Source organism: Haemaphysalis longicornis, unplaced genomic scaffold (assembly GCF_048455015.1).
Source record: "Haemaphysalis longicornis isolate Haplotype H1 unplaced genomic scaffold, Haemaphysalis longicornis Haplotype H1 scaffold_13, whole genome shotgun sequence".
NCBI classification, from domain to species: Eukaryota; Metazoa; Arthropoda; class Arachnida; order Ixodida; family Ixodidae; genus Haemaphysalis; species Haemaphysalis longicornis.
The window spans coordinates 64775597-64798800 of record NW_027526233.1 but is presented as its reverse complement, the minus strand read 5'-3'; the positions used below and the strand labels follow the sequence as shown (position 1 = coordinate 64798800).

General features: G+C 47.3%; 1 protein-coding gene across 1 annotated transcript in view; it reads right to left on the bottom strand.

Annotated features, from left to right (window-relative positions):
- Positions 1–37: 37 nt before the first annotated feature.
- LOC144164314 (acyl-CoA:lysophosphatidylglycerol acyltransferase 1-like) overlaps positions 38–23204 on the bottom strand; it is a 182307-nt gene continuing 159140 nt past the window's right edge. The window contains exons 4-7 of the mRNA XM_077694812.1: positions 21346–21482; positions 16637–16758; positions 12594–12787; positions 38–4854 (exon numbers count right to left, since the gene is read on the bottom strand). Of these exons, the coding sequence (XP_077550938.1) occupies positions 4579–4854; positions 12594–12787; positions 16637–16758; positions 21346–21482 (729 nt within the window). The 3' untranslated portion in view covers positions 38–4578. The remainder of the gene's footprint in view (positions 4855–12593; positions 12788–16636; positions 16759–21345; positions 21483–23204) is intronic.

Sequence of the window (23204 nt, the reverse complement as noted above, 5' to 3'; positions counted from 1 at the left end):
GGCGTGGGTGTACAAGCACAGAGTCCAACACCAACAGTGCAAGATGCGCAGAATCTTTATGCACTCTTGTACGAAAGTAACATTTGCATCATCAACAGTGGAAAAAAGGGGGAGACAAGCATCCGTATGTACAGCGAAAAGTGACCGCATTCAAACATAACAAGGGTCGTCAGCACTGCAACAGGGGAGTTCCAATGGCAGTCAAATCATGAGAAGTCAGCCAGCACACTCTGCTCGAGTGCTGCAAGAAAGATCGCAAACGACTCAGTTGGGGCTTCACACACCCGGAGGTGCGCCGATGCACAATGCCGTGGTCCCCTCGAAATCCTCATATGGCAGAAGGGGGGTGCAATCGACCGACAAGTCAGCACTGCTGCCCGAGATAAGGGACGAGATTGAAAAGGTTCTACCCTAAATGCTGCACTCGGAACTCTGCAGCCTAGCTTTGACCCGCTAGAGTGCGTTGCACCGCATGTGACCCCTAGGGCGCTGCAAGACACGCAGCAGCTATCCTAAGCACAACTGCGGCAGCATACCAACGTGTGCGTGTGAATTGTAAACCGTTTGCGCATCATCGCAGTAAGTCTTTCAACATTCGAATGACACGCACGCCAAAATGAGAGGCACAACCGCCACAGAGCAACCTCAAAATTGCGAGTCCCTTTAAGGGGGCCGAGCTCACTGCGCAGCAAACACTAAGCTGCCTTGCAAAGTTGCAAGCGCGATGCAAGATTGACTGCCCCCGTTCAAAGGGTGGCGAGTGTTCACCGCCATTGTGCACCCACCCCACGGAATGGGCATTTGCAATGACCATCGACTCTTGTCGGCTAGTAGGAATGGTCGAGAACACGCTCCTCACTATACAAACTCCCCAAAGCTGCTAAGGACATGTCTCTGGTTGAGAGGACGCAGCCGGTGGTCCATACATGTGCACGGCTGGTTTGCCAAAGTTAAGACGTCGCATTAGGTGCCATAAATACAGCTGCGTCTCCCAGCTAAGGACGTCTGTGTGCTTCCTGTCTCCGCATTAGGCTTAACCAGTCCGCGCTATCCCCGTGGTTTCTTATTCTACAGGTCCGCAGCGATCAAAGTGTGTCATTTGGGAGGGGCGTTCTGCGAAAGTCCACTATCTAGTCATTCCTCGCTTGTTTGAACCGGACCGTGCAGAAGTGCACTAGTATGCTCGAACATGTTTACCAGGTGCAAATGCCTCAACCCACTGCCGTTTGTGCGCGAGCGAAGCCTGACTGTCTCAGCTGTCTGTAATAATAAAAAAAAAAAAAAAAAAAACTGCTCCCACATCAATCAAAGCCAGGCGGATGGGTCAACTCCTATTTTTGCGCTGAAAAAAATGTCCTGAAATAACTGGCTTCATGATAGTCCGGTCCGTGGGCACAGAGGGCTTGTAGCCTTACCTTGACTCTGATACATATGGTAAAGTCGCTCTTCTGCAAGCTGAAGGTGCTGCTTGCATATTTTACCACGAGAGTTTTATAATGCTAAAGCCAAAGATCAACTAAAATGGTAAGAAAAAAAAAAAGGGATTACTGGTTATTGAAAGAAAATTTTTGCAGCCTTAAAAATGCAAGAAAGCTGTATTGTTACGACGGAATACGTTGATCGTTCCTCAATTTTCAACTACAGATACGCCAACCAAATCAGTACAGCTAGTTTTCCACACGTGCCCTTGTTTTCCGCAGTGTCCAGAGAAAAGGAAGTTCCTGAAAGACTCACATTCTTCCCTTTGTAAGTTCTTCATCCCTACCGAGCACAGTTAATTATTGCGAGCACATTACACTTAGTCAGGTGATATTCATAAAAATGAAATATGTTAAATTCAGTGTTTTTAGTTACGAGAGTGGCCTTTAGGCCTCACTAAATTGGCATACTTGAAAACTAATTCAATGAACAGCCTAACTACCGAGAGCCGAAAACTAGGTGATAGCAGTGCTTTGTTGGGCCTCGTACTATTTTCCAGAAAAGGTGCAAAAATTAACGCAGTGCAGTTTACAGCGAATTCAACGAATTACAGCGATTCAACGAATTTGGAGAATAGAGAGGTTCAAAATATGCACGAGTGCAGAAGTTTTTTGGAAGTGTCCCCATGTAGTAGCCAGTCAGGCTTGCTTCCAAAACTTCCGCACAAAGTCTGACAAAGTGAGTATTCCCGTGCCGTATTGTTTGCATTTTTTTTTATTCCCTCTGTACAAACAAAGAAGCTTTGCAACAAGCGAGTCATCATATTGCACCAGTGCAGTGTGAACCTTTCAGTCCTCTAGATGATCAAGCTACGATAATTACGATTCCACCTTCAAGTCAGCCAATTTAGCTTTTTCCTGACGCCTCCCCAGTGCTCACGTTGTTCCACCACTTCAACTCTACGATGTTGCTGAAGCAAAACTTGGGCTTATCCGTACAGCAGGAGCAAAAAACTGCCAGTCGAGAACAACTCCACGCGACTGACTCCAAACACTTCCACCGAGAATCACAGCCAGAAGAACCACAATGCCTCGTCGCTGACCAACTCCTCGCTTTTTAATCAGGAGCCGTGGCAAAAAAAAAAAGTGCAATCTTTCGCCACTGGCGAATGAATAAGAATTGTGCATCCCCACGCCACTTTCTCTTTCTTCTTCCATCTCCCCAGAGACACCGGAGATTTGTGACAAGGTCCATCAAGCTCGAAAGACCGACTGCACCACCCCGAGAGCACTCCCTTTGCCGCACGAAACCGGAAACAATTGCAGACGTTCACACACGCACAAACACTCGCACACACACAACTGCACGAAAGAAGCGCTCGGGCCCCGATTCGGCAGGCGCAGGGACTGAGAAGTTCGCTCCGAAACGGTGCGGTGGACCGCGAGACGGCTCGCTGAAGTGCACAGTTCGGACACAGCGGTCCCACACATCACACGGCACGTCGTCTCATGGGCTCGATTGTCCTGGACGTTGGTTTTCCCCTCGGAATATCACGGCGGGCTTGTTGACGCTGCTGCTGCTGTTGCTCTGGGACGAGGCGTCGACGGGGGTGTGCCGAGTTGCATGATTCCGCCGTGGCGATCTCGAATTGTAGTGCGGGCGTGAGTAGGAGGAAGGGGCAAGCGCCTGTGCTAAAACATTCGTGCTATTTTACACCTCGCACGCCTGACCACTAACCTAGACAGCTATGGCCAGAACTGTCCCCTAAACGTGCATATCGTCTCGTAAGAGGTCGTGACCTAACGTTTCTAGGAGTTGCCGAGGCTTCAGAAAGTTTCTGCAGCAAGGCTCGCTACATTGAATACAACTCAAAAACATTCCCCAGTACCATTTTCAAAGGCTTTACTGCAAACGTACACTTTAGAGGTCTGAGGAATTCCTCTGCATTGAATTTATGCCGGTTCACTGCGAGTACGTTTGAAAACTATAACAAACTAAGTAGGCCCACTGGCTACGTGAAATCCTGAAAATATATCTTTTGTGAGCATTGTGCTAGCTACCTTTTAGTACGACTCCATGAATCAATCTAATGCTGTTTCGCTAGTCAATGTACCACGTTTGAGAACAGTTTTTGTCCACCCGAGAGCACCCGGCTGTAGGAAAAGGCACGACAAAGTTCCAATTTGAGGACTTTGCATGCTACGAACTCCTCTCCTCAATTCAATGCAATGCCAACATGGGGCAATTGCCATAAGCAAGGTCTCTCAGGTTGTGTGACCATGAAACCAATGTATGCCAGAGAGTGCACAACTGGCCTACGCGGCCGTCACCTCTGATAATCACATTGGCACTCCGCAACGGCAAAAAATTTTATGTTGATATCTTGTCAAATTTGAAGACCCTTAAGAACACTACAGACAAGGTGTGCCCTTAAGGCTTTCGCATCCCCCTAACGAATGAACTTTTGCAATATCTTCGCACGCAGTATCCATCTGTTTTTCTGCCATCATCGCTGCTACAAAATCTCGTCCTCACGTGCTTGCCTTCCCCACTAAAATTTCGCAATTGCGTCTTCACACCGCAATTCTCGGCAACTCCAGCCCGCCACATTCTTCGAAACTTCCCAAACTCTTACACCGTGCTTCCCACCACAAGGAACTTACCCCACCGGGGCAATTCGAGTGTCCGCTGAACACAAAAACACTGAGCCTTGCTGCTCCAACAGCTCACCCAAAAGCCCGCAACTGGGTAGCAAACCTATCTAGCAGTCGACAACTGCAAAATAAGCCTAGTGCTGCCCCTATACCTAAGAACTAGCAATACACCTCGCAGTCTCCCCAACGGGACCGCAGGACCACCCACAACAAAAACAACCCGAGCCCCTTGTTGCCAAGACCGCAAACCCAGAGGTCTGAACCTATCTTTTCTCCTTCCATCTAAAAGTGTACGACCGGGCAAGGAATCGACTGCTGCCCCAATACCTTGGAACCCCTCCAACAGGATGATGCAGGTAGTAGCCCTCCCCAGAACCCCCCTCACGCCCGCACTCTCTTCCACGCCCCTTCCTCGTCCCTCCCCCCCTGGGAGAAAACAAGCCCCTCCGCTGTCGTCTTCACGTCGTCAACGTCGTCAGCGACTGTGTCGCGTGGCCGCGCAGTGTCACCACCAGAGGGGCACGAGCGACGCGAGCCACCGGAGCACGGCCACGTGGAACAGCGTGGACATGATGAAGAAGGCGTGCACGATCACGATCCACACGATGTTGAAGTCGACGCGCAGGGGCGTCGCGCGCAGGGGGGCCAGGCCGCTGTCCTTGGCCTCCCCTGGGTCGCCGGCACCCTGGTGCAGGCGGCCTGGAAAGCGGCCCGTCCGGTAGAAGATGTCGAGGAGGTCCTCCTTCTCCGCCCACCGGTCGTACAGCCACTTGGTCAGCGCCTGCGCACGGTACAGGGGCAGACGAAAGCATTGATTCTTCTTCTAAATGCAAAATTGGCCTTGTATCTGCTTGCTTCGCCACAAATATCGTCAAGAGACGACATTTGACAAAACGGCCACCGAGACGCACCCAACGTTCGCCTCCTTTCGCGTCGTACTAGAGCCACGAAAGAAATGATAAATGTGTTGTTTGTAACAAACTACCCCTACGCTTGACAGGAATGCGTAGAATGCACTTAACACAGCATGCTGCAGCAAAACAAAAAAAACAGAAAATTGCCCATCCAATGAAAAAAATGAGAAAAACTGGGGCTCAAGCTCTGGTTGTTAGCCTGAAAACCCATGCCACTGAAGCTGAACAGCGAAGCTTGTTTTTGCAGTTGCATAAGAGGATAGAAAGAGTGCTCCAACCCAGCCAGTAGATGGCGATAGTGGAAGTGTGCCTAGGTGGCCAGGATTGCCATTCATGCAACCCTGCCGCATAACCCATTCCCTAATTTCCACTTCCACCCCTCGGCCTCGCGTTTTCCCTTCTCTCGATGAATTGGACGGAGGTTTGTTCAATGCAATTCACTTTTCCCGCCTTCGCACTACAACACGCTGCCGAGACAACACGCGTCCTTATCTTTTGTTTCTTGTCCTGCCTGGAACAGCGCGAGCGGAAGCTTTGTCTTTATGTGTGTGTTCACCTAGCATGAGTTTAAGCTTTTCTGTGCCATTTCCAACGCATTGTGTTTTTTCTTCACGCGCAAGGTTGAAAACCAACACAATGTGCATCCTCAACTAAGAGAACAAGGGAGGGGGGGGACTACTGGCTACATACTTATTACATTTTGCCTCGACTAAATGATGGGGACGCGCACAACTTGTGCCAGCAGCTTCAGTAGTGTGGAATGGTTCTGCCTCTCATGAACATTATTTGTAATCACTGTTAAAGGAGCCATGAAGAGAGAATACAAGTTTGTTTTATTCGAGAGATTTCGCGTTTTATAGTGCCCCCCGCGCTTGTCCGGCAGCAAATGACGCCGTATTCACTGAGAAATTGCTCAATTTAGGTTAAAATTTTTATTCTCCCGCCAAATCGTGGGTTTTCGTAATGTCAGCAATGACGTCAGAAGCGCGTGTATTCAAGCGAACTTCCACTGCGTCATTCGGGTTTGCGGCCTTGCTGTCCGTCAGCCCTCCCAGATGGCGCTGCTATAGTCATCCACGAACCGTTGTCCGCTGTTGCTTTGTTTTTGAGTGTATTTGCACCTGGCTTGTTTTTTTTACTGTAAAAAGTGATCGTCTCATGAAACCTGGGGTATCCTCGACAAACGGGGTCATGTAAGACAACGCCGCTTACGCCAATTGGCCAGTGTCCTGTAAAACAACTTCAAAGCGGCGGAGTGCTGTGCAGCTAAAACAAGCATAGTGCGCCCAGTACCAACAGCAGTGCGCGTCGGTACTTCTACGCTTACGTGCGTTTTCGTAACTTTCATTGTTTACCGCACCATTCTTACTGCTGTAAAATGAATATGCATTACACTTAAGTGCAAATAGTTCGTTCGGAAAGCCTATAAGCCGTGCCTAATTTGCGTTTGCTTTTTCCGTCCTCTGCCAATCACAGCTGGGCTCATATGACATCATAGGTTCTGTTGCGGGAAATGAGCTAGTGGGTTGCATGCCCATTCCGTTTGTTCCTAGTTAAGTAGCTTATTTGAGCGAAGTGTGCATTAACAGTGGTGTCAGTATGATTCTATCGAGGCAATCTTTTGAGTGAACCGAACTTGTTTTTGTCCTCATGGCTCCTTTAACAAAACCCAAGTCATCCTGAATGTAAAATGTTGACCTTAAATAACAGTGTTTTAGTTGTGACTAAATTTTGAAAAAGAGACCACCGTACTTTAATTTTTTTTTTGTATCTGAAGTCCAAACTCTTGTTGTAACAGACTTCACCATAATTTCATCAAAGTCTGTGGTAACAGTACTTACATTATTCATAATCTTTTTACAGCTGACTGAAATTGCAATCACCATCATGGTCTGTTGCAACGAGGTTACCGTATTTTCATGTGCATCTATAACCCGCACCAAAATGCCAAAATTTCAGCAGCAAAGTAGTGGTGTGGATAATATGCGGGGTTTTTTCTTTAGTGCAGCTTCATGGCAATGCACGTTGTGCCGTGAAGCTGCTACGCAGTAACACTGACTAAGCCTTCCATGGCAGCGATTGCACGAAACATACAAGGACAAGTAAAAAAGACAAGGACAAGCGCACTCTAACAGCTGAATTTTATTAGTGAATCGTGACTTTCGCCTTTCAGCCGGAGTATTCTACTTGCTAAATATACGCCTTTTCTGTCTACGTAGTACGTGATGTGTTGCTTGAACAGTAGCTTTGATGTGGCCTTTCCTGTATCAAATGTGCAGGCAATACGCGAGGACTTTTTTTTCCCCCTGATGAGCTGAAAGTGGGGGTGCAGATTATATGCAGGGGTGGGTTATATGTGCAAAAATACAGCATACTGTGGCTGCCATGATGTTAAACCAAAATTTTTATACACAGAGCAGCCAGTGAGAAATCTGGCTGATCTGAGCAATTCAAAACCGCCGCCACAGCGGTCACCCTTCCCTATTGGTGCAAAAGTCAAGTCACACCCACACGCCGAACACGGATTGGCACGTCACGCACTTGCCTCATTTGCAGGTGCCAGACTTACCCCAAAAAGTGTGCCTTTGATAACGGCGCTGTAAGAAAGGTTTCTAAAATGTGCTGCGGCCTTTCGTTATCCTGGTCTTCTCCTGACCCTTGTGAAAGGAGCCATGAAAAGAAAACACAAGTTGGGTTCGTTCAAAAGATCGCCTCGCTAGAATCATGCTGATGCTAATTTTAACGTAAACTTCACTCAAATAAGCTGTACGATTAGGAAAAAAAAAAGGGAATGGCCATGCGACCCGGTAGCTCATTTCCCGCAACAGAACCTATGATGTCACACGAGACAGCTCTGCGATTGGCGAAGGCGGGCAAAAGCAAGCACAAATTAGGCAGGGCTTATAAGCTTGCCGAACGAACTATTTGCGCTTACATTTAGGGTACATTCTTTTTAAAGCCCTAAGAATGGTGGGACACACAGTGGAAGTTATGAAAGCACACGTAAACATGGAAGTATCGATGTGTAATGCTGTTGGTGCTGCGTGCACTATGCTTCGTTTAGATGCACAGCACTGCAGGGCTTTGGGGTTGTATCAGATGACACTGGCCGATTGGGACAAGCAACCGTGTCTTATGTGACCATATTTGTCGGGCGAGCACTATATGTTTCACGAAAAGATTATTTGCTTTCTAAACAAAAACAAGCCAGGTTTAAATACGGTCAAAAACAAATGAAAGGCAGAAGACGGCTTGCCACGGTATGGTGGTGCCATCTAGGTTCACTAATGGTAAACAAGGTAATGAGCGCCCGCCGCTCCTCCAGTCCGATCAGTTCCTATGATGTCATTGCAGACCACGAAAACGCACGATTTAGCGGGAAAAGTCAAAATTTTAACTTAAATTAATTAATTTCTCAGTGAATAAAGCATAATTTGCATTTGGACAAGCGCTGCAACACTATAAATCATGAAATCTTTTGAATGACATAAACTTGTATTTTGTCTTCATGGCTGCTTTTAAGGCATAAATTCTTTTGGGTTTCTGAATACAGGGGTCAAAAAAAGATACTGTTTTTTCACATCTATAATCCGCACCAAAAATAAATGCGGAAATTTCAATGGCAAAGTAGGGGTGCGGATAATACACGGGGCTTTTCCTTTAGGGCAGCTTCACGGCAATGGGCGTAGTGCCGTGAAGCTCCAACGCAGTGACGCTGACTAAGCCTTCCATGGCAGCGATTGCAGAAAACATGCAAGGACAAGGAAAAAAAAACAAGGACGAAAACAAGAAAAAAAAACATAGATGGAACCGAAGATGGCCTTGTGTACAACAGTGAGGACTGCGGCTCAAGTGATAGCTCTAGCGAGTGACACTGAGACACTGAGTGAATCGAGACTTTCGCCTTGGAGTCAGTGTATTCTACTTGTTAAATATACGCCTTTTCTGTCTACATCGTACGTTATGTGTTGCTTGAGCAGTAGCTTTGGTGCAGCCTTTCCTGTATTAAATGTGCAGGCAATACCGTAAGATTTTTTTTTCTTTTGCAGCGGGCTGGAAGTGTGGGAGGAGAGATAACATGCAGGGGTGGGTTATATGTGCGAAAATACAGTAAATTGATTGATTGTAGGGTTTAACGCGCTGACGCGACGCAGGCGATGAGGCGCGCCGTAGTGGAGGGCTCCGGATTGATTGTGACCACCTGGGGATCTTTAACGTGCGTCGAAATCTCGTACACACGGCTGTTTTTGCTTTCCGCCTCCATCAGAAAAGCGGCCGCCGCAGCCGGGAATCTAACCCGCGACCTCGTGCTCAGCAGCGCAACGCCTTAGCCACTGAGCCACCATGGCGGGTCAACAAGGGTTTCCAGTTACAACTAAAGTACACTAGAAGAATCTGAGTGGGGCGAGCCGCCGGCTCCGTGTCTGGTTCGTTGCGAAGCACAGCTTGTTAAAAGTTGCCGTGGTGGCGCTGCGGTCGCCGTGGATTGGGTTGTACTGGTTAGAACTGCAAGCTGCTCCAAGAACCAGCATAGCGGGGGCCACAGATCGGAGGTCCCACAGCCATTATCAATCATTTGTTTTAAAAGTGTGTGGAACCACTGTTTATCTCTCTGCATTCAGTGTTGTGATGCGATGAGCCTTTAGTGTTTAATTTCAACGCCCACGGCATGCCTAGAGCGTTCGACCCTCTTACGTGCCGGGATGCCGCGCCGGGATGCCGTGCCGGCTACGCAGGTGCCAAAGCTGTAAAGACCGTCGCACCTTAGCATTCCGAGAAATGAAGCTCGAAGATCAATCTAAGGAACAAAACTGCCTGGAGTGCGAGCTGCACTTCGAGTACCGCTACATACGGCGTGACCCCACGCACGTTATCGATGGTAAAGAGGTGAGAATCGCCCGTGATGTGCCCGGTGCGACGCTCGACGTAGAAGTTTTTGAGCGAGGATGCGCCTCTCGCAGGAGTCAGGACAGATCGCATTAGTTGACCAGCTGCTGCTTGTTCTACTGACGCGGCGGTTCTTCTGATATAATGGGATGCTGCGGTTAATGATCAAAAAGTTGGCAGGCTCAGTCCAGTGCCAATGTTTTTCTAATCTGGACGGATACAATTGCTAGCCATCTTCTGCTTTCAACCTGTAATTCCGCTGAAGCAGTCTTCCCAATCATTCATTTTATCTGCACTCCCAACCATGATTTAGTACGCTACACAGAAGCTTCATGTTTATTCAGAGCCCAAATAAGACCGTTAATTGCTCTAATAAAATATCGGGACCGGTCTGCATGGCATATTCTCAGTACATATGTAAAATAGTGCATCTATTCGCGGTGTTCTGGGAAGAGCGTATGCATGGTCAAATAGGATACCAAAATCTGACTAAAGTTTCGCAGAGTATGCGAAAAGCCGCACATCGCTCCCGGGCGTACAGTCAAATCAAGGGCCGCAACTTGGAATATGTTTAACAGAAAGTGGCACAAAGATGCCGCATTCACTTTTAAATAACTGGCACACACACTTCAGCAATATGTATAGGCTTTGGGTTACGACCGCAACATTTTAAAAATCATATTCCGTAGAGAACGTGCTGGAAAGTTAGTGTAAACTGCAAATATAGCCAGATTCCTCGACTGGCTTCATTGATGCTGCAATGAGATGCCCCGCCATTATTAAACAAATGCAGCAAAAGTTAACGCAGCACTGCCCATGTTTATTTCTATTCATTCCATTTTACGCCAGGACGGTTAAAAGGGAACACGGAAACAAAATAGTGGAAGCTGGTACTCCAACGTTTGTCGCTGTCACCTCTATTCATCTTTCGTTCTTTTTTCCGCGCTGTTGACAAAAAAAAAAAAAAAAAAAAAAAAAAAAAAAAAAAAAGCAGGGCACACTTTTGTCGCAAAGCCTCTAAAGGTCGCTTTTAATTTATTCTGAGATGTTCCTACCCTGCTGCCGCTGCATGTGGTGTTCCTGTTGACACAAAAATTGGGCTAAACGTGAAAAAGCGCTGCCTGCATGATGCCGCACGCCTGTGCGAGCGCAGTCGGCAAGAATCAACTTCGCCCTCTGCGCCCTCTATTCAATCAACAAGCGCTGCTTCAGGTGGAGTGCTCGGTTCGTCCCACAAAGATCCTTCTAGTAGACTCTAGTTACAAAAGACCATTTCCGTTGGTTTTTCTGGTCCCCATGGAGTCACCACCGCTCATAGCACACCTGGTTAGAGCAGACTATCGGCTACAACAGACTAAATTTTAGGCGTTAAATTGTTTCGACTGAATGTTTATAGCGGACTTCCGCAGGGCCGGCACACGGTATGCTCTTTTTTTGCTTAGTTTGGCAAGAAAACTGTTATGTCTGGTAACATTGCTGGCAGCCGGGTTGTTGGTGAAGCCAAACCAAGCCAGTGCCAAAGCCCCCCCCCCTCTTTTTTTTTTTTTTGAGAGACCAGCGGCATGAGTGGCAGGGCAGGTGATTTCACTATCGGACAAATGAAGTGTAATTAACGCTGTGGAACATGGGAACAAACAGGCCGACATTGCCAGATGTACAGGCCTGTCTAAGCAGACAGTCCGCTCGACCGTCAAGAACAAGGCCACTACTGATAAATGCAACTCCGGTGAGATTGAACAACAGTGCTATCGAATACTCTGTGTGATGCACCCGGAGTTGAGTCTGCCCACGTCACAGTTTCTGTATGTAATAAAGTAATCGGGTTCAGAGAAGTTCGCTCTTTATTATTCCCACACCTGCATCGTTCCTGTTCCGTTTGGTGAAAAAGGTAAGAAATGCCTCAAGTCGGTTCCCATCCATTGTGTGCAATCTGCCAGTGGCTGTGCGCAGACCAAATGGTCTAACTTTCGATTTCACAGCTGTCCTTCATCAGGTTATTTCGTATCAGCTGTTTCAGTGACCAGAATAAAATAATAAAAAATGTGGATGCTGCCTTAGGGAACATCAGGCAGCGATCCGATTTGTTTGACGAACGGTTTTGGGTAAACTTGCCTCGTCACTAAGGGATTTAAAAGAGCCTAGCTAATTCTGACGGCCACGACCGATTTTTATAGCTGATTAATAATTGCTCCTAGTTATGTTCTTGCTTTATTGCTCAGCTTATCACGAGTCTTTACACACTTAACATGCACTAGGCCTTTTCTAAGTGCCGGTGCTAATAAGCTTTGAAAACGGTGTTTAGGCGATTCTTTGCCCTCGCACGAACGCTGCAGGCCTGTAGAAAGAACAAAGAGTCTGTACTATGTATATGCAATATCGGTCAAAGTACGCATTTTTGGGCTCAACCCCCCCCCCTTCCAACATGCACAACAGCTGACCAAGGCGTGCTCATCGAGGCATGGATACGCAATATTTACTCCCCAGGCGTTGTCTGATTGTTTTGGATTGGATTGAGTTGGATTTTAGGAGGAGTTTGTACCTGTGCCGATGCCACCAGACGCTTTAAAGCCGGTTTCGATTTCGCACCCGATTGTGACACTCACACTAATTTGAAGGCTGCTTTTGGCCAAAAAGGTGTGCGTTGTTAAACTCGTGCAAAGACGGTAAGTAATGCACACGGAGGGGGTGGAGGAAAGGAACGGACAGCAGCAGCACGCACCTCAGAATCATGGACGGGCACCTGGGCGATGGGGAAGCGCCGGTAGTGCATGTGCACGACGCACTGCTTGCGGAAGCCGCCCGAGATGGCGAACAGGTCCAGGGGCTTGCCCATGTCCGGGTAGCCGATGGTGATGTCGATCACCCACTTGATGGGCTCCTCCGCGCTGCTGCTGCTGCTGCCGCTGCTACCCCCTGCAAACACCACCACCACAGGGGACAGGTTACATTACAGGGCTTAACGCGTCAGAGCGACACCTAAACTGTAAGGCACACCGTAGCGAAGGGCTCCGGATTAATCTCGACCACACAGACTGATATATTCATATTTCAAATAGCATGTTAACATGCGCTCTGCAGCTCAGCTTGCGCAGAATTTGACGGTGAAACGGCACTTTTCTGGCAACGTGAAGCTAGCGTTTTGCCAGCGGATATCTCGGGGCACCCAGAGCAGGTACGACTGCAATGTTTTTGCTTCCGACACCTAAATGAGCCGAGAATACAATGTTGGAAGCAAATTTTTAAGGGGAGGCTTTGGCAAAATTAGTGTGCTCAATTGACGCCACTTGTGAGCCCTTTTCTGGCACAGTGCGAAAGGAGTGAAGCCCAGTTTGTTGTAAACCGCTCAAAAATAGCTAAAGCATAAAAGCTTTTTTTCCAACATTGTATTCTTTGGCCATTTGTCTGCCTAGCCGTGTGGTCATCACCATTCTGTATGGAGAGGTTATTTTGTAATTGTGACCCAAAATAATGGCAATTCATTACCTCAAGAAATGACTTGCAAAAACTCTAATTGCAGATTCGAAATCAGCACAAAAACTCCACAACGCTCAATTTCATACCAGTCTGCACCCTCAAAGACAAAGACAAATTACAGGTTCTCTTCATTAAAAAGCCCGCTTCGTTCATATAACAAAGAGACCCCTTTTGTCGCAAACTTCAAACAAATAAGCGAGATATTAAGGAAAACGTTAAGCAAAACACTTTCTAGCAAAAGTTCTATGACGTCACAAAATCTTGTTTGTGGAATTGGTGGCTGCTGTCCTACGCCAGCGCCAAGATTGGTTGATTTATTATGAGGTTTAATGCGCCGATGCTACACAGGCGAAGTGGAGGGCTCCAGATTAATTTTGACCACCTGGGGATCTTTAACAAGCACCAAAATAGGTTCTTGCTGAGCGAGCTGGGACTATTTTAGGCACGGCGGTACGAGAAGCAAGAACCAATGCAAGCACTATCACCCACCTCGTCACGTCTACGCAGAAAATCCCATACAACTTTGCATAACCTCCAGTGCAGAGGCAGAAAAACGTAGGAGGGGAAGAGGGGTGTTCCCCTTCCCATGGGACTCTTTTGAAACGCTTCGTTGCAACTGTGAAGGTTTTTCAAGTTTCGGAGTTCCAATGAACAGTTTACTTGCCCTCTCCATCTACACTGCTCTGCACTACTGAGGAAAACGGCCCTCCACGCTGGCAAATTTATGCCTCTTTCTACTGCCACATTTGGAGCATGTTTTCGAAATCCCCGCTGCCTGTTCTGGCATCGCGTTGTGGAAACCAATTCCAGCTCATAAGGACCACACACAACGGAGAAACGCTTTTACGACAACCGGGTCTATGAACAGGAGGCACATGCAATCAAGCCCACCCATAGCGACCCCGATGCACTGGTAATGAGCAAACATGGCCGCCACTATTGAACAACCAACTAAACCTATGGCCTATTGTCTGGGAAGAAACGCGAGTGGGAATGTAGTCAGTTACAGCACTCAACTGTGGCACGCATTACGAGACACCACTTCAAAGCACTTCTTCATACGTGCCGAAATATTTCAAATCCCATTGCAGCCAGCGAGAAATAACCGCACAAGAGAGAGGACAGAGAATGGCAAGGAATGTAAGCGCTAAGACAACAAGGACAAGGGCCAACTGCCAACCAAATGTGAGTGTCTCGTGTGTGTGTGTGTGTGTGTGTGTGTCTAATTGCTTGTCCGTGCTCTCTCAATTGGCACTTCCATTTGTTGCCATGACCTACAAACACGCCCAAACCAGCCCTCTCGTGAAGAGAAAGGAAGTCCAAACAAACAGTACGTGCCCCTCTCCTGCACTATTTGTGGCCAAGGCCAGGCCAATGTTACTTTTTCTAGTTTTGGTTCTATTATTGCACTCCTAGACGCAGTGGCACTGGGGAAACACTCCTCCTGTCTTTTTTTTTTTTCGTGTCGTGTAGTGGGAGATTTCTCGTGTGTGCTCGGTCGGACACTATGATGTAACGCGACGTCTCTTTGAGCGCTGTTAGCAAAAGATGAGAACCTTGTTCGTATGCCGCGAAGCTGAGCTGAAGGATAGGACGTGTTGCTATGCTCGATGACAGGCAACCTTGTCTGCGTTCTATTGGGCATCAGTGTTTGTCGTCGCACGTTGCGTTCGTGCACGTAACACGGATAAAGTGTTCAAGTGACACTCGAGCTGGAGTCGTTCGTACTCAGGGCAGCGTAGCTGGGCTGGCTGCATGCCAGTCGCAGCAGAGCAGCCATCGCCTTGCTGCTCCTTGCTGCATGAGTGCCTTGACAAACTATAGCACATTCAAGGCCAACATGGTGACGGCGTTGCTGTGGCAATAACAACACAATAATGTTTCCCCAGGCTCACCAGGGGAGAATATGGCGCTAGTACCTGAATTAGCCCGGACGCTGGGTTGAAGGCTAAGAAACCGCCTCCTGGCGATTGTACCCCACGACGTGTCGTGCATAGCGTGTAGGGTAGGTGCAACACCTGAGGCTGGCAAGCTGTTTCACAGCCTTCTGTTGCCAATCAAAAGCGTCCAATGCATGTGCTCTAACGCTGCTTCTCATTCGAGAAAGAAGAAACACGCAGTTTTCCCGATACCAACACCCAACTCAAGTGCACAGATCCAAGAGAACGTGGATGACAGGTGATCTCCCACCGAATGCACGAGTGGCACAAGGGAAAAACAGAAACCGGCATTTGCAATAGCTTTGACAATATTTTCCGTGTTTACAACGAAAGCCAAGCCCGTGTGTTCAGAACTGCATTCCACGTGAACTAAAACACAAGCCCCGGAGGTGGGGGGGTGTGCTGGCTCCTGAAGAAAAACGCAGCGGTTTGCCGCCAATGCACTCAGCTGACTTGTACTGACCAGAGCATTTTGTTGCTTCCGTTGTGCGTCATGACTTCTGAGGCCACAATGGCCACAGAGAAAACAGAGCCTGAGATGTAGAAGAACATTGCCACAATGGGTTGTGGCCGCCAACTAAAGGACGCGAGCACTGCTTTACAGGGTCCCTTACGATAAACAGCAGGTGCAACAAATGAATTTGGGGAGATTCTGATCAGTTTGTCATAACAGGGGCTCCACTGTATATGTTAAGTAAGTAGCTAATTACACGTTTCCATGTGCATGGACACATCCATTGTGGGTCTGTACCCATTCCCCCTAAAATGATTAACCCTGAGATAGAGCAGTCCACCAATGCCACACCTAGTGTCCCTAGATCAGGGTACAGAGTATGGTCGCTCTTAAATCCGTGTTGCCGGAATGACCATTGGTCAGTTTGCATCACGGGAGCTTGACTTGTTTACACTGCGACGGTTCACAGGCACCGCCATTTTGTTGTTAATGCGCTTTAGTCAGTCAACTCTGCTAGGCTTAGCTTGTCAGCTCTACGGCTGTGCGCGACCGACGTCATTGCAAGCGCGAATCAAAGACAACGCGTGTAACAGCATTTCAGCAGCAGAAGTTTGTCCAAAGATGCCGTTTTTCGGCATCTTCAGTACTGTTGCTAACAAACGACCTGTTGGAAATTAACGGCGAGGCCGTAGACACGGCAATCTCGCAACGCTGATAAACGCCAAAACGGCTGCTGTTGCCGACTAGCGCTAGCTACACCCACCCACAAAGTTCGCCTCAGTGTTGCCCCCTCCACAGATGCCAAACACTCGAAAGCGCACACACCCACTACGTTCCTACCCTAGCTAGACGGGCATCCATGGTGCAAGAGGGCCCTCGAAGCAACACGCTCACCCTTGGCAGCGGCAACCTTGGCCAGGGAGTCGGCCGAGAGGGTCTCGAGCACCGTCTTCATGGCGCCCACCCGGGGCAGCGTCACGTGCTCCAGGATCGGGTAGTTGTTGGCACGCGCATACCTGCACGTGCAGCAGGGGAGAACAGCGTGCGTGCCACGCTCAGGGGAAAAGAGCACACTCGGGGACACCACTACGGCTGAAGTTAAAAGTGGACGAGGGCAGATAATTTTACACGCACCTCGTGAATTCACTAATTTTGAGCCAAATCTGGCCACACTTTTTGCACTTTTTTACACCGCAAGTTGGAGACAAAGCATTGCACAAATGAGGGCAGGTGGCGAGTTCGACTGCCAACTGTGCAATGGTCTCTCTTTTTAGAGGTAAAGTAAAACCCCATTACAAGAGACACTCAAGGGAACCAAAAAACGCGCCTCTTGTAACCAAGGTCTCTTGTATGCAATGTTGCTAACATGGCGAAGATAGCAAAACCAACCAAACCGCCTTCATTCAAATGTCTCTTATAACCAAGTGTCTCTTGTAGCAGGGACGAAGAGGGAAAGATAACTAGAACACCCCTACAAGCAAGATTCTGTCATGCGTTAAAAATTGCAAGATCACCCGAATTGATCTGTACTTTGTGCCTCAAAGATAAGCTGCAGCTTTGCTGCTCAAACACCCATTTTAACTCGAACACGTATATTAGACTACAGAAAGTAAGTTTATACATGCATTCATTCACTTGAGGCACTTGACCTGAGTATCTGACTGTCACAGCACTTTTATCCGACCTGCTAAAAATGTGTCTAAAGCCGGAGTGTGTGCTTTTGTGTTGTTGAATTGTGTGCAAGTCAGTCTCATGTGACATTTGTTTCATTGTTATTTTCTTTTTTATGCTCTTCTTTTTCTACTGCACACATTTCCCTTTTCTTTCCTTTCCTTTGTTTCTTCTGTGCACCACACTGAAGGCATCAAGCTGTTTGTGGGCACTTATCGAAATTAAATTAAATTAGTAAACTGATTATTTAGTTATCATTATTCATTATTATTAGTGACAAATAAATAAATACACAAACAAACAAACAAATAAATAAATAAATTTCTGCACCTCCGACTCAACCACACTGACTAGTTTACCATACATCATGAACCAATTACCCCGACCTACCTTCAAATTTTTGTCTCGCTGCCTTCCTGAAAGGTTTCTGAATGAAAGCAAGCTGTGCACTTTCTTAACCACAGTAGCCACGATGAAATTAGCATGCCACTGGGAAACGTTATGCCTTCTTTATTGTTTACAGTTAACATTGCTGGAGAAATCAATGCACCGCATCCTCACACAAACAGTGGCCTTCTTTCATACAGTGGTGCAGACGCTTTGGGAACATGTGGGTAGTTGCATTTATAACTTCCGAAGTGAAAAAATGCACCGTTTAAAACTGATTCCCTTTTCAACAGCCTCATAACTGACACACAAAATTTGATAAAATTCGTAGCGTAAACCCAGGCCACTTTAATTTAAAAGCAGTAGAAACTGGTCTTTTGAGTGATAGAATACCACACACACAAAAAAAATGGGCAGAGAAATTGGGGAAAACTTTGTAGGAACCAAGGAGAACATAAAACGTGATGCCACGTGACTGGGAAATTATTATAACCTGTGGTCAATAGTGTCCGATGCCAAATTTGAAATATAAGCTCGAAAGTCTGTGCTGGTCCTCTCTCTATTGCCCAAGTCCATGCAGCTCTTGCTTCACAATCTGCTACACATATTCACTGCCTTTCTTTCCACTGAACAAAAGCACCAACGCTCTCAATCTGCAAGATGCCTCTCTCACTTTTGATTGCCACATGCGACGACACAACACTGCCGATTTCATGTCGACAGTAGCTGCGCCATGGCGAGTATTTGCTGCTGACTGCTGAGGGAGGAACTCTTGACAAATTTTCACAAGAGCTCGAGGAATCTCTCATTCAAGGTGCATCCTAATAATAGAACATCCCTGTGGGCCGACCAGAACAGTTCCAGAGCACAGGTCATAACAAATTGCACATGTATGCAAGTACTACCCGTTTTGGGCATTTGCAGCCAATGTATCTCAATATTTCTACTCTTGAATACCTTTTCTGGGGAAATTTTGGCCCCACTCAGCTGATCACTAATACATATGCCAATCAAACACATATGGGCAGTTTCAAGTAAGCGCAACTCACTCAATTAATACCGCCCGGCAACTAGGTATCGTTTGTTGGGTAGAGCGTGTTTACCTGTATTGTGTGTGCTTTCACAACGGCCAAGCTGACTTGGGCGAGAGAGGAAAGGGGAAGAACTGCGGAAGCTTTTTTGTTCGCCGCGCTGTTGTGTTCACCCGACGAGCGCGCACGGAGAGGTCTTGTACAAATGCGTCGGTCACCCCAAAACAATTATAAGCGATGTCAGCTTTCGAAGGAGGATTCCCTTGCGTTCGTTTGGAAAACCGGCAGCGGGGGACCACTGACGTCTTAACGACCGCGATTACCGCCACGAAAAAGCCCGAAGCAGACGGGAGCTGGAGGTCAGTCAAGGTGTCAAAGATAGGAAAAGGGCACTAGACGTTAGATAGGAAGAGGGCTCTAGACGTTCTGTCTACCACTGTCACACTGCTCAAAGCTACTGGGTGAAGTTTCCATTTGTCACACGTCTGACCCTGGCGACTCGGTGGCTGGGATGCACGAATGGGTAGGCGACCAGGCTTTGTTAGGTGCTCCACGTGTTTACAAGAGAAAGGAATTCTGGCACCGCAGGGCACAATTATAGCCGCGCACGGTTAAGACGAGCCACCTGATAAACCGATGGCCATCGTTAGGTTTGCTTCTTGTTGGTTGGTTTTTATATTTGCGTTTTGCGGAACACCTCTGGGTTTCTGTAGGAGAGAGAGAGATGGGTCACGTGACTATTTTGAACCCACCTAGCTTTGTCTGTCACGGTGACCAATCGGTGGCCTAGTGTGGGCTAATCCAAGAGCCATCCCCACTCTCAAGTTGTGACGTCCCTGTTGTGGGCGGGGTTTTAGGGGCAAAACCAAAGAGTTTGATGTTTTTGGGGCCGAAAAGAGGAGACGAGAGGGGAAAGAGGTGTGCCCCACTTGACGCGGGCCTTGTCCGACCTCTTTTCTGCGAGCCTTGAGAGTTGTAAATATGTAGTGTAAATACAGTGTGCAACATATTGTACATCTTGCTTTTGCTTGGAGTAGACCGTTGTCGGCTACGTGCAGTTGGCCGACGAGCCATGCCATGTGATCATTACCGTATAATGCGGAATATAGGTCGAGGCGGAATATAGGTCGACCCCCTTACCTTGTAGCCAAAAAATGCAAAAAAAAAATTAGGTACCAACCATTGTTTTATTGAGGCTATAACTTGTTTCGTCTCAGATTACTCATTTAAAACTGTCTGAAGTATCGTCGGACGACTGCTTCTGGCTCGCTGTCGCCCACACAGCAGGTCGTCCTCGGTGCAGTCCAGGGAATTGCTTATGCAGCCCTTCTTAAACACTCGCAAGCCCATGTCATCGTGAAGCGAGCGCAAAGCATGGGACACTCGTGTGCAGACCGGAGCGACAGCTAGTCTCTGCAGGCGGTCAGCAAACATCTTGGGGTATCCATTCGTAGAGACATCGCACGACGCTAGCGGACAAAATTTGTCCCTTTGTACAGCAGCACTTGTGCACAGAGCAGCGCCCATGAAACAAGGCCTTCCGAGCGTTGCATACTCAGAGCTGCCCCTTCAGCTAACGCCGCTAGCAACACTTCTTTTGGTGACACCGAACTGGTGCAAGGCGGACACGTCATTGGTTTTGGAAAACCCCCAACTTTTCTTTTAAATGCTGCTGTAAACTGGCGCCAAGTGCCTAAACTCATTTTGAGCAAATAGCACGCACACACTCGCCGACAGCGAGAGAAGCAACAAAACAAAGATGGCGTCGCGTCCGATTGATGGTGGTGGCGATGGTGCCTTTGGGGTTTGGATGGGCTCGATGGGCTGCCCGGTCGCCAGATGACAATTGCCAGTGACTGCAATATAGGTCGAGGGGTGACTTTTTGGCAAATTTTTCTGTAAAAAATCTCGCCCTATATTCCGCATTATACGGTACTTCGATCATCGGGCAACCTATCCACCCAATGCGGGTCACATTCATGATCTTCATCATTGTCGTGAATCTAACTGCCAGGGAAAAGAAAACCCCAAGAGGGGGTCCTCTCACGCAGCCATGTTTAAAGGCTTGATCTGGATGGTACTCAAACTCAACGGGGTTCGTGAAATGTCACCAAAGGAGTTTAAGGAGAACTCAGCCATCGCTCACACAATGCTTACTGCTGACAGCCAAGCCAACTGGGCGTCTTAGCAAGTCCTGCATTTCAACAACCCTTGGTGGGAAAACTGAAGGGCTAGGATTCGGTGGTCTGCAATTTTCAGAGAATCAGTAACGCATTACGCGCCAAATCGTTTTCATCTTGCGCAATCGGAATGTCACGAGCTTCTTTTGCAAACACCTGCCTGAGTTAATCCTCAGCAGCAAGAACTAAAGTGTCTCAAAGTTTTGAAATAGCTCACGTCTGTAAAACTTGGCCACAAAGAAAAAAAGGCTAAAATTATATCGCAGACACATCTTCAAATGATTCGTGCTCGTCCTATCCCACAGGGCCAGGTAACGCCAACACACACACACACCTCTGGCTGGTGGCGCGCCTCTTGTGGAGGAACCCGCCCTCGGGGAAGAGCACGATCCACTTGAGTCCCCGGCGCAGGTACACGTTGGCTATGTGGTCCCGCAGCCGCTGAAGCTGCGTGTTGCGCGTGTCCTTGCCCTGTGTGGCAGGAGACGGGAAGAGGACAACATTTCCTTTCATTTCATTCATTTACTCTCAAGGCGCAGGGCATTGCAGAGAGGAGTAGGCAAACAAATAAAAAACATACAGCAAAAAGGCAGTATTACAATCAATTAGAAATCAGCGTTCGAAATGGCTGTTTTGAAAGCGTGGTTGCAGTTGCCGGAAGTTTTGGGGTGACAAAGGAGTTGAAATATTGGTTCATGCGACTGAAAGGGATGCCAACTTTGTTTTGGTGATCCCTGCGTGATGATATGTAAGTTGGGGGCAAAAATAGTGAAATGGAGAGGGCTCTATTAGTATGACAGATCTTACGAAAGAGACACAGACGTGAATTTTTGTGCCGCAGTGAAAGGTTAGTCAGGTTGAGATTTGATTTCATTGACGTGACCCTTGCAGTGTGGAAATAGTTAGACATAAGAGAACGTGCAGAGTGATTTTGAATGGATTCGATACTGTCTATGAGAGTGTTATAGCGTGTGAGGATCCCAAATAGAAGACGCATATTCAAGTTTTAGCCGCAGTAATGTTTTGTAGAGAAGAAGTTTTAGGTTTACCGAAGCAAGAGAGAAATTTCGATGTAAATAGTCAAGAGTGCGGTTAGCCTGACATGAAGGACATGTTTTTGATTAAGCGGACACACTAATCTTAATTACAAAAAACTTCATTTTTACTTACGATGATGAAAATTGAAACACATATGTAGTTTTTCATACTGATGTACATATCAAATTTGTTTTTGCATAAAATGGCTTCACTCAAATGTATTCTTTATTCGGATTTCTGTATTTGGCCTTTGTAAAAGAACATTCATCTGGTCTGGAGCAGATCTTACCACTGCTTGAAGTTTGGGCCTGGAAGGCAAAAGCAATTTTTCTGGTTGCCAAACTTTGGTGGCACCAGTGGCAAGGAACCATTTCAAATGCCCATTTAAACACGAAAGTTTAATGAGCTGTAAAACTAGTTCCGAATGATGTACCAAAAAACCGATTCTCTTATTGCATTTACCAGGGTTCATAGTATTGGAAAAAGTTTAAAGATTACTGTTTTATGACAAACACTGTTTTGTCTATTGTTCATCCAGAAATGGCTAATTATCTCTAATTACCTTGGGACCTAATTGACCAGCTGAAAAAATAATGGCATATTCTAAATCAGTCGGAGAAAAAGCAGCAAGACTGACAAGTTTCACAAAGTTTACTTGAAAATTAAAAAGTTGTTTTAAGACCAGTGTCCCCCTTAATTGAATCGTTGATTCAGCTCGGTCAGTGCAAAGCTGTCAAGCACCACATTTGAAACATTTAACACGAGCTTTTTATTTTCACTGACAGCAGCCTCCAAATTTGTGCACGCGTCACGCTCGGGCTCGAAGTAAACTTGGCTACAAAGCGACTAGTAAAAGCAAAATCAGCTGCAAAGCAGCTAGCAGCGGCGCCACGGACACCATCTATAGCTCAAATCCGATTCAATCCAATCCAAGAAATCAACACTTGCGTAAATTTTGGCACACCTTCGTTAAGGGTGGTTGGACATGTTAATGCTGCTATGACTAATGACGCATGCTTCAAGCGAAAGTTATTTTACTTCCCGAGAGTGAGTGGAACTGAGCAGCATCATGCACACTGGGATTTCCGGGAACAAGTGCGCGACTGGTGTAAACAGAGGAGCAGTATATTTTCATATAAAGGAGTAGTGACACAA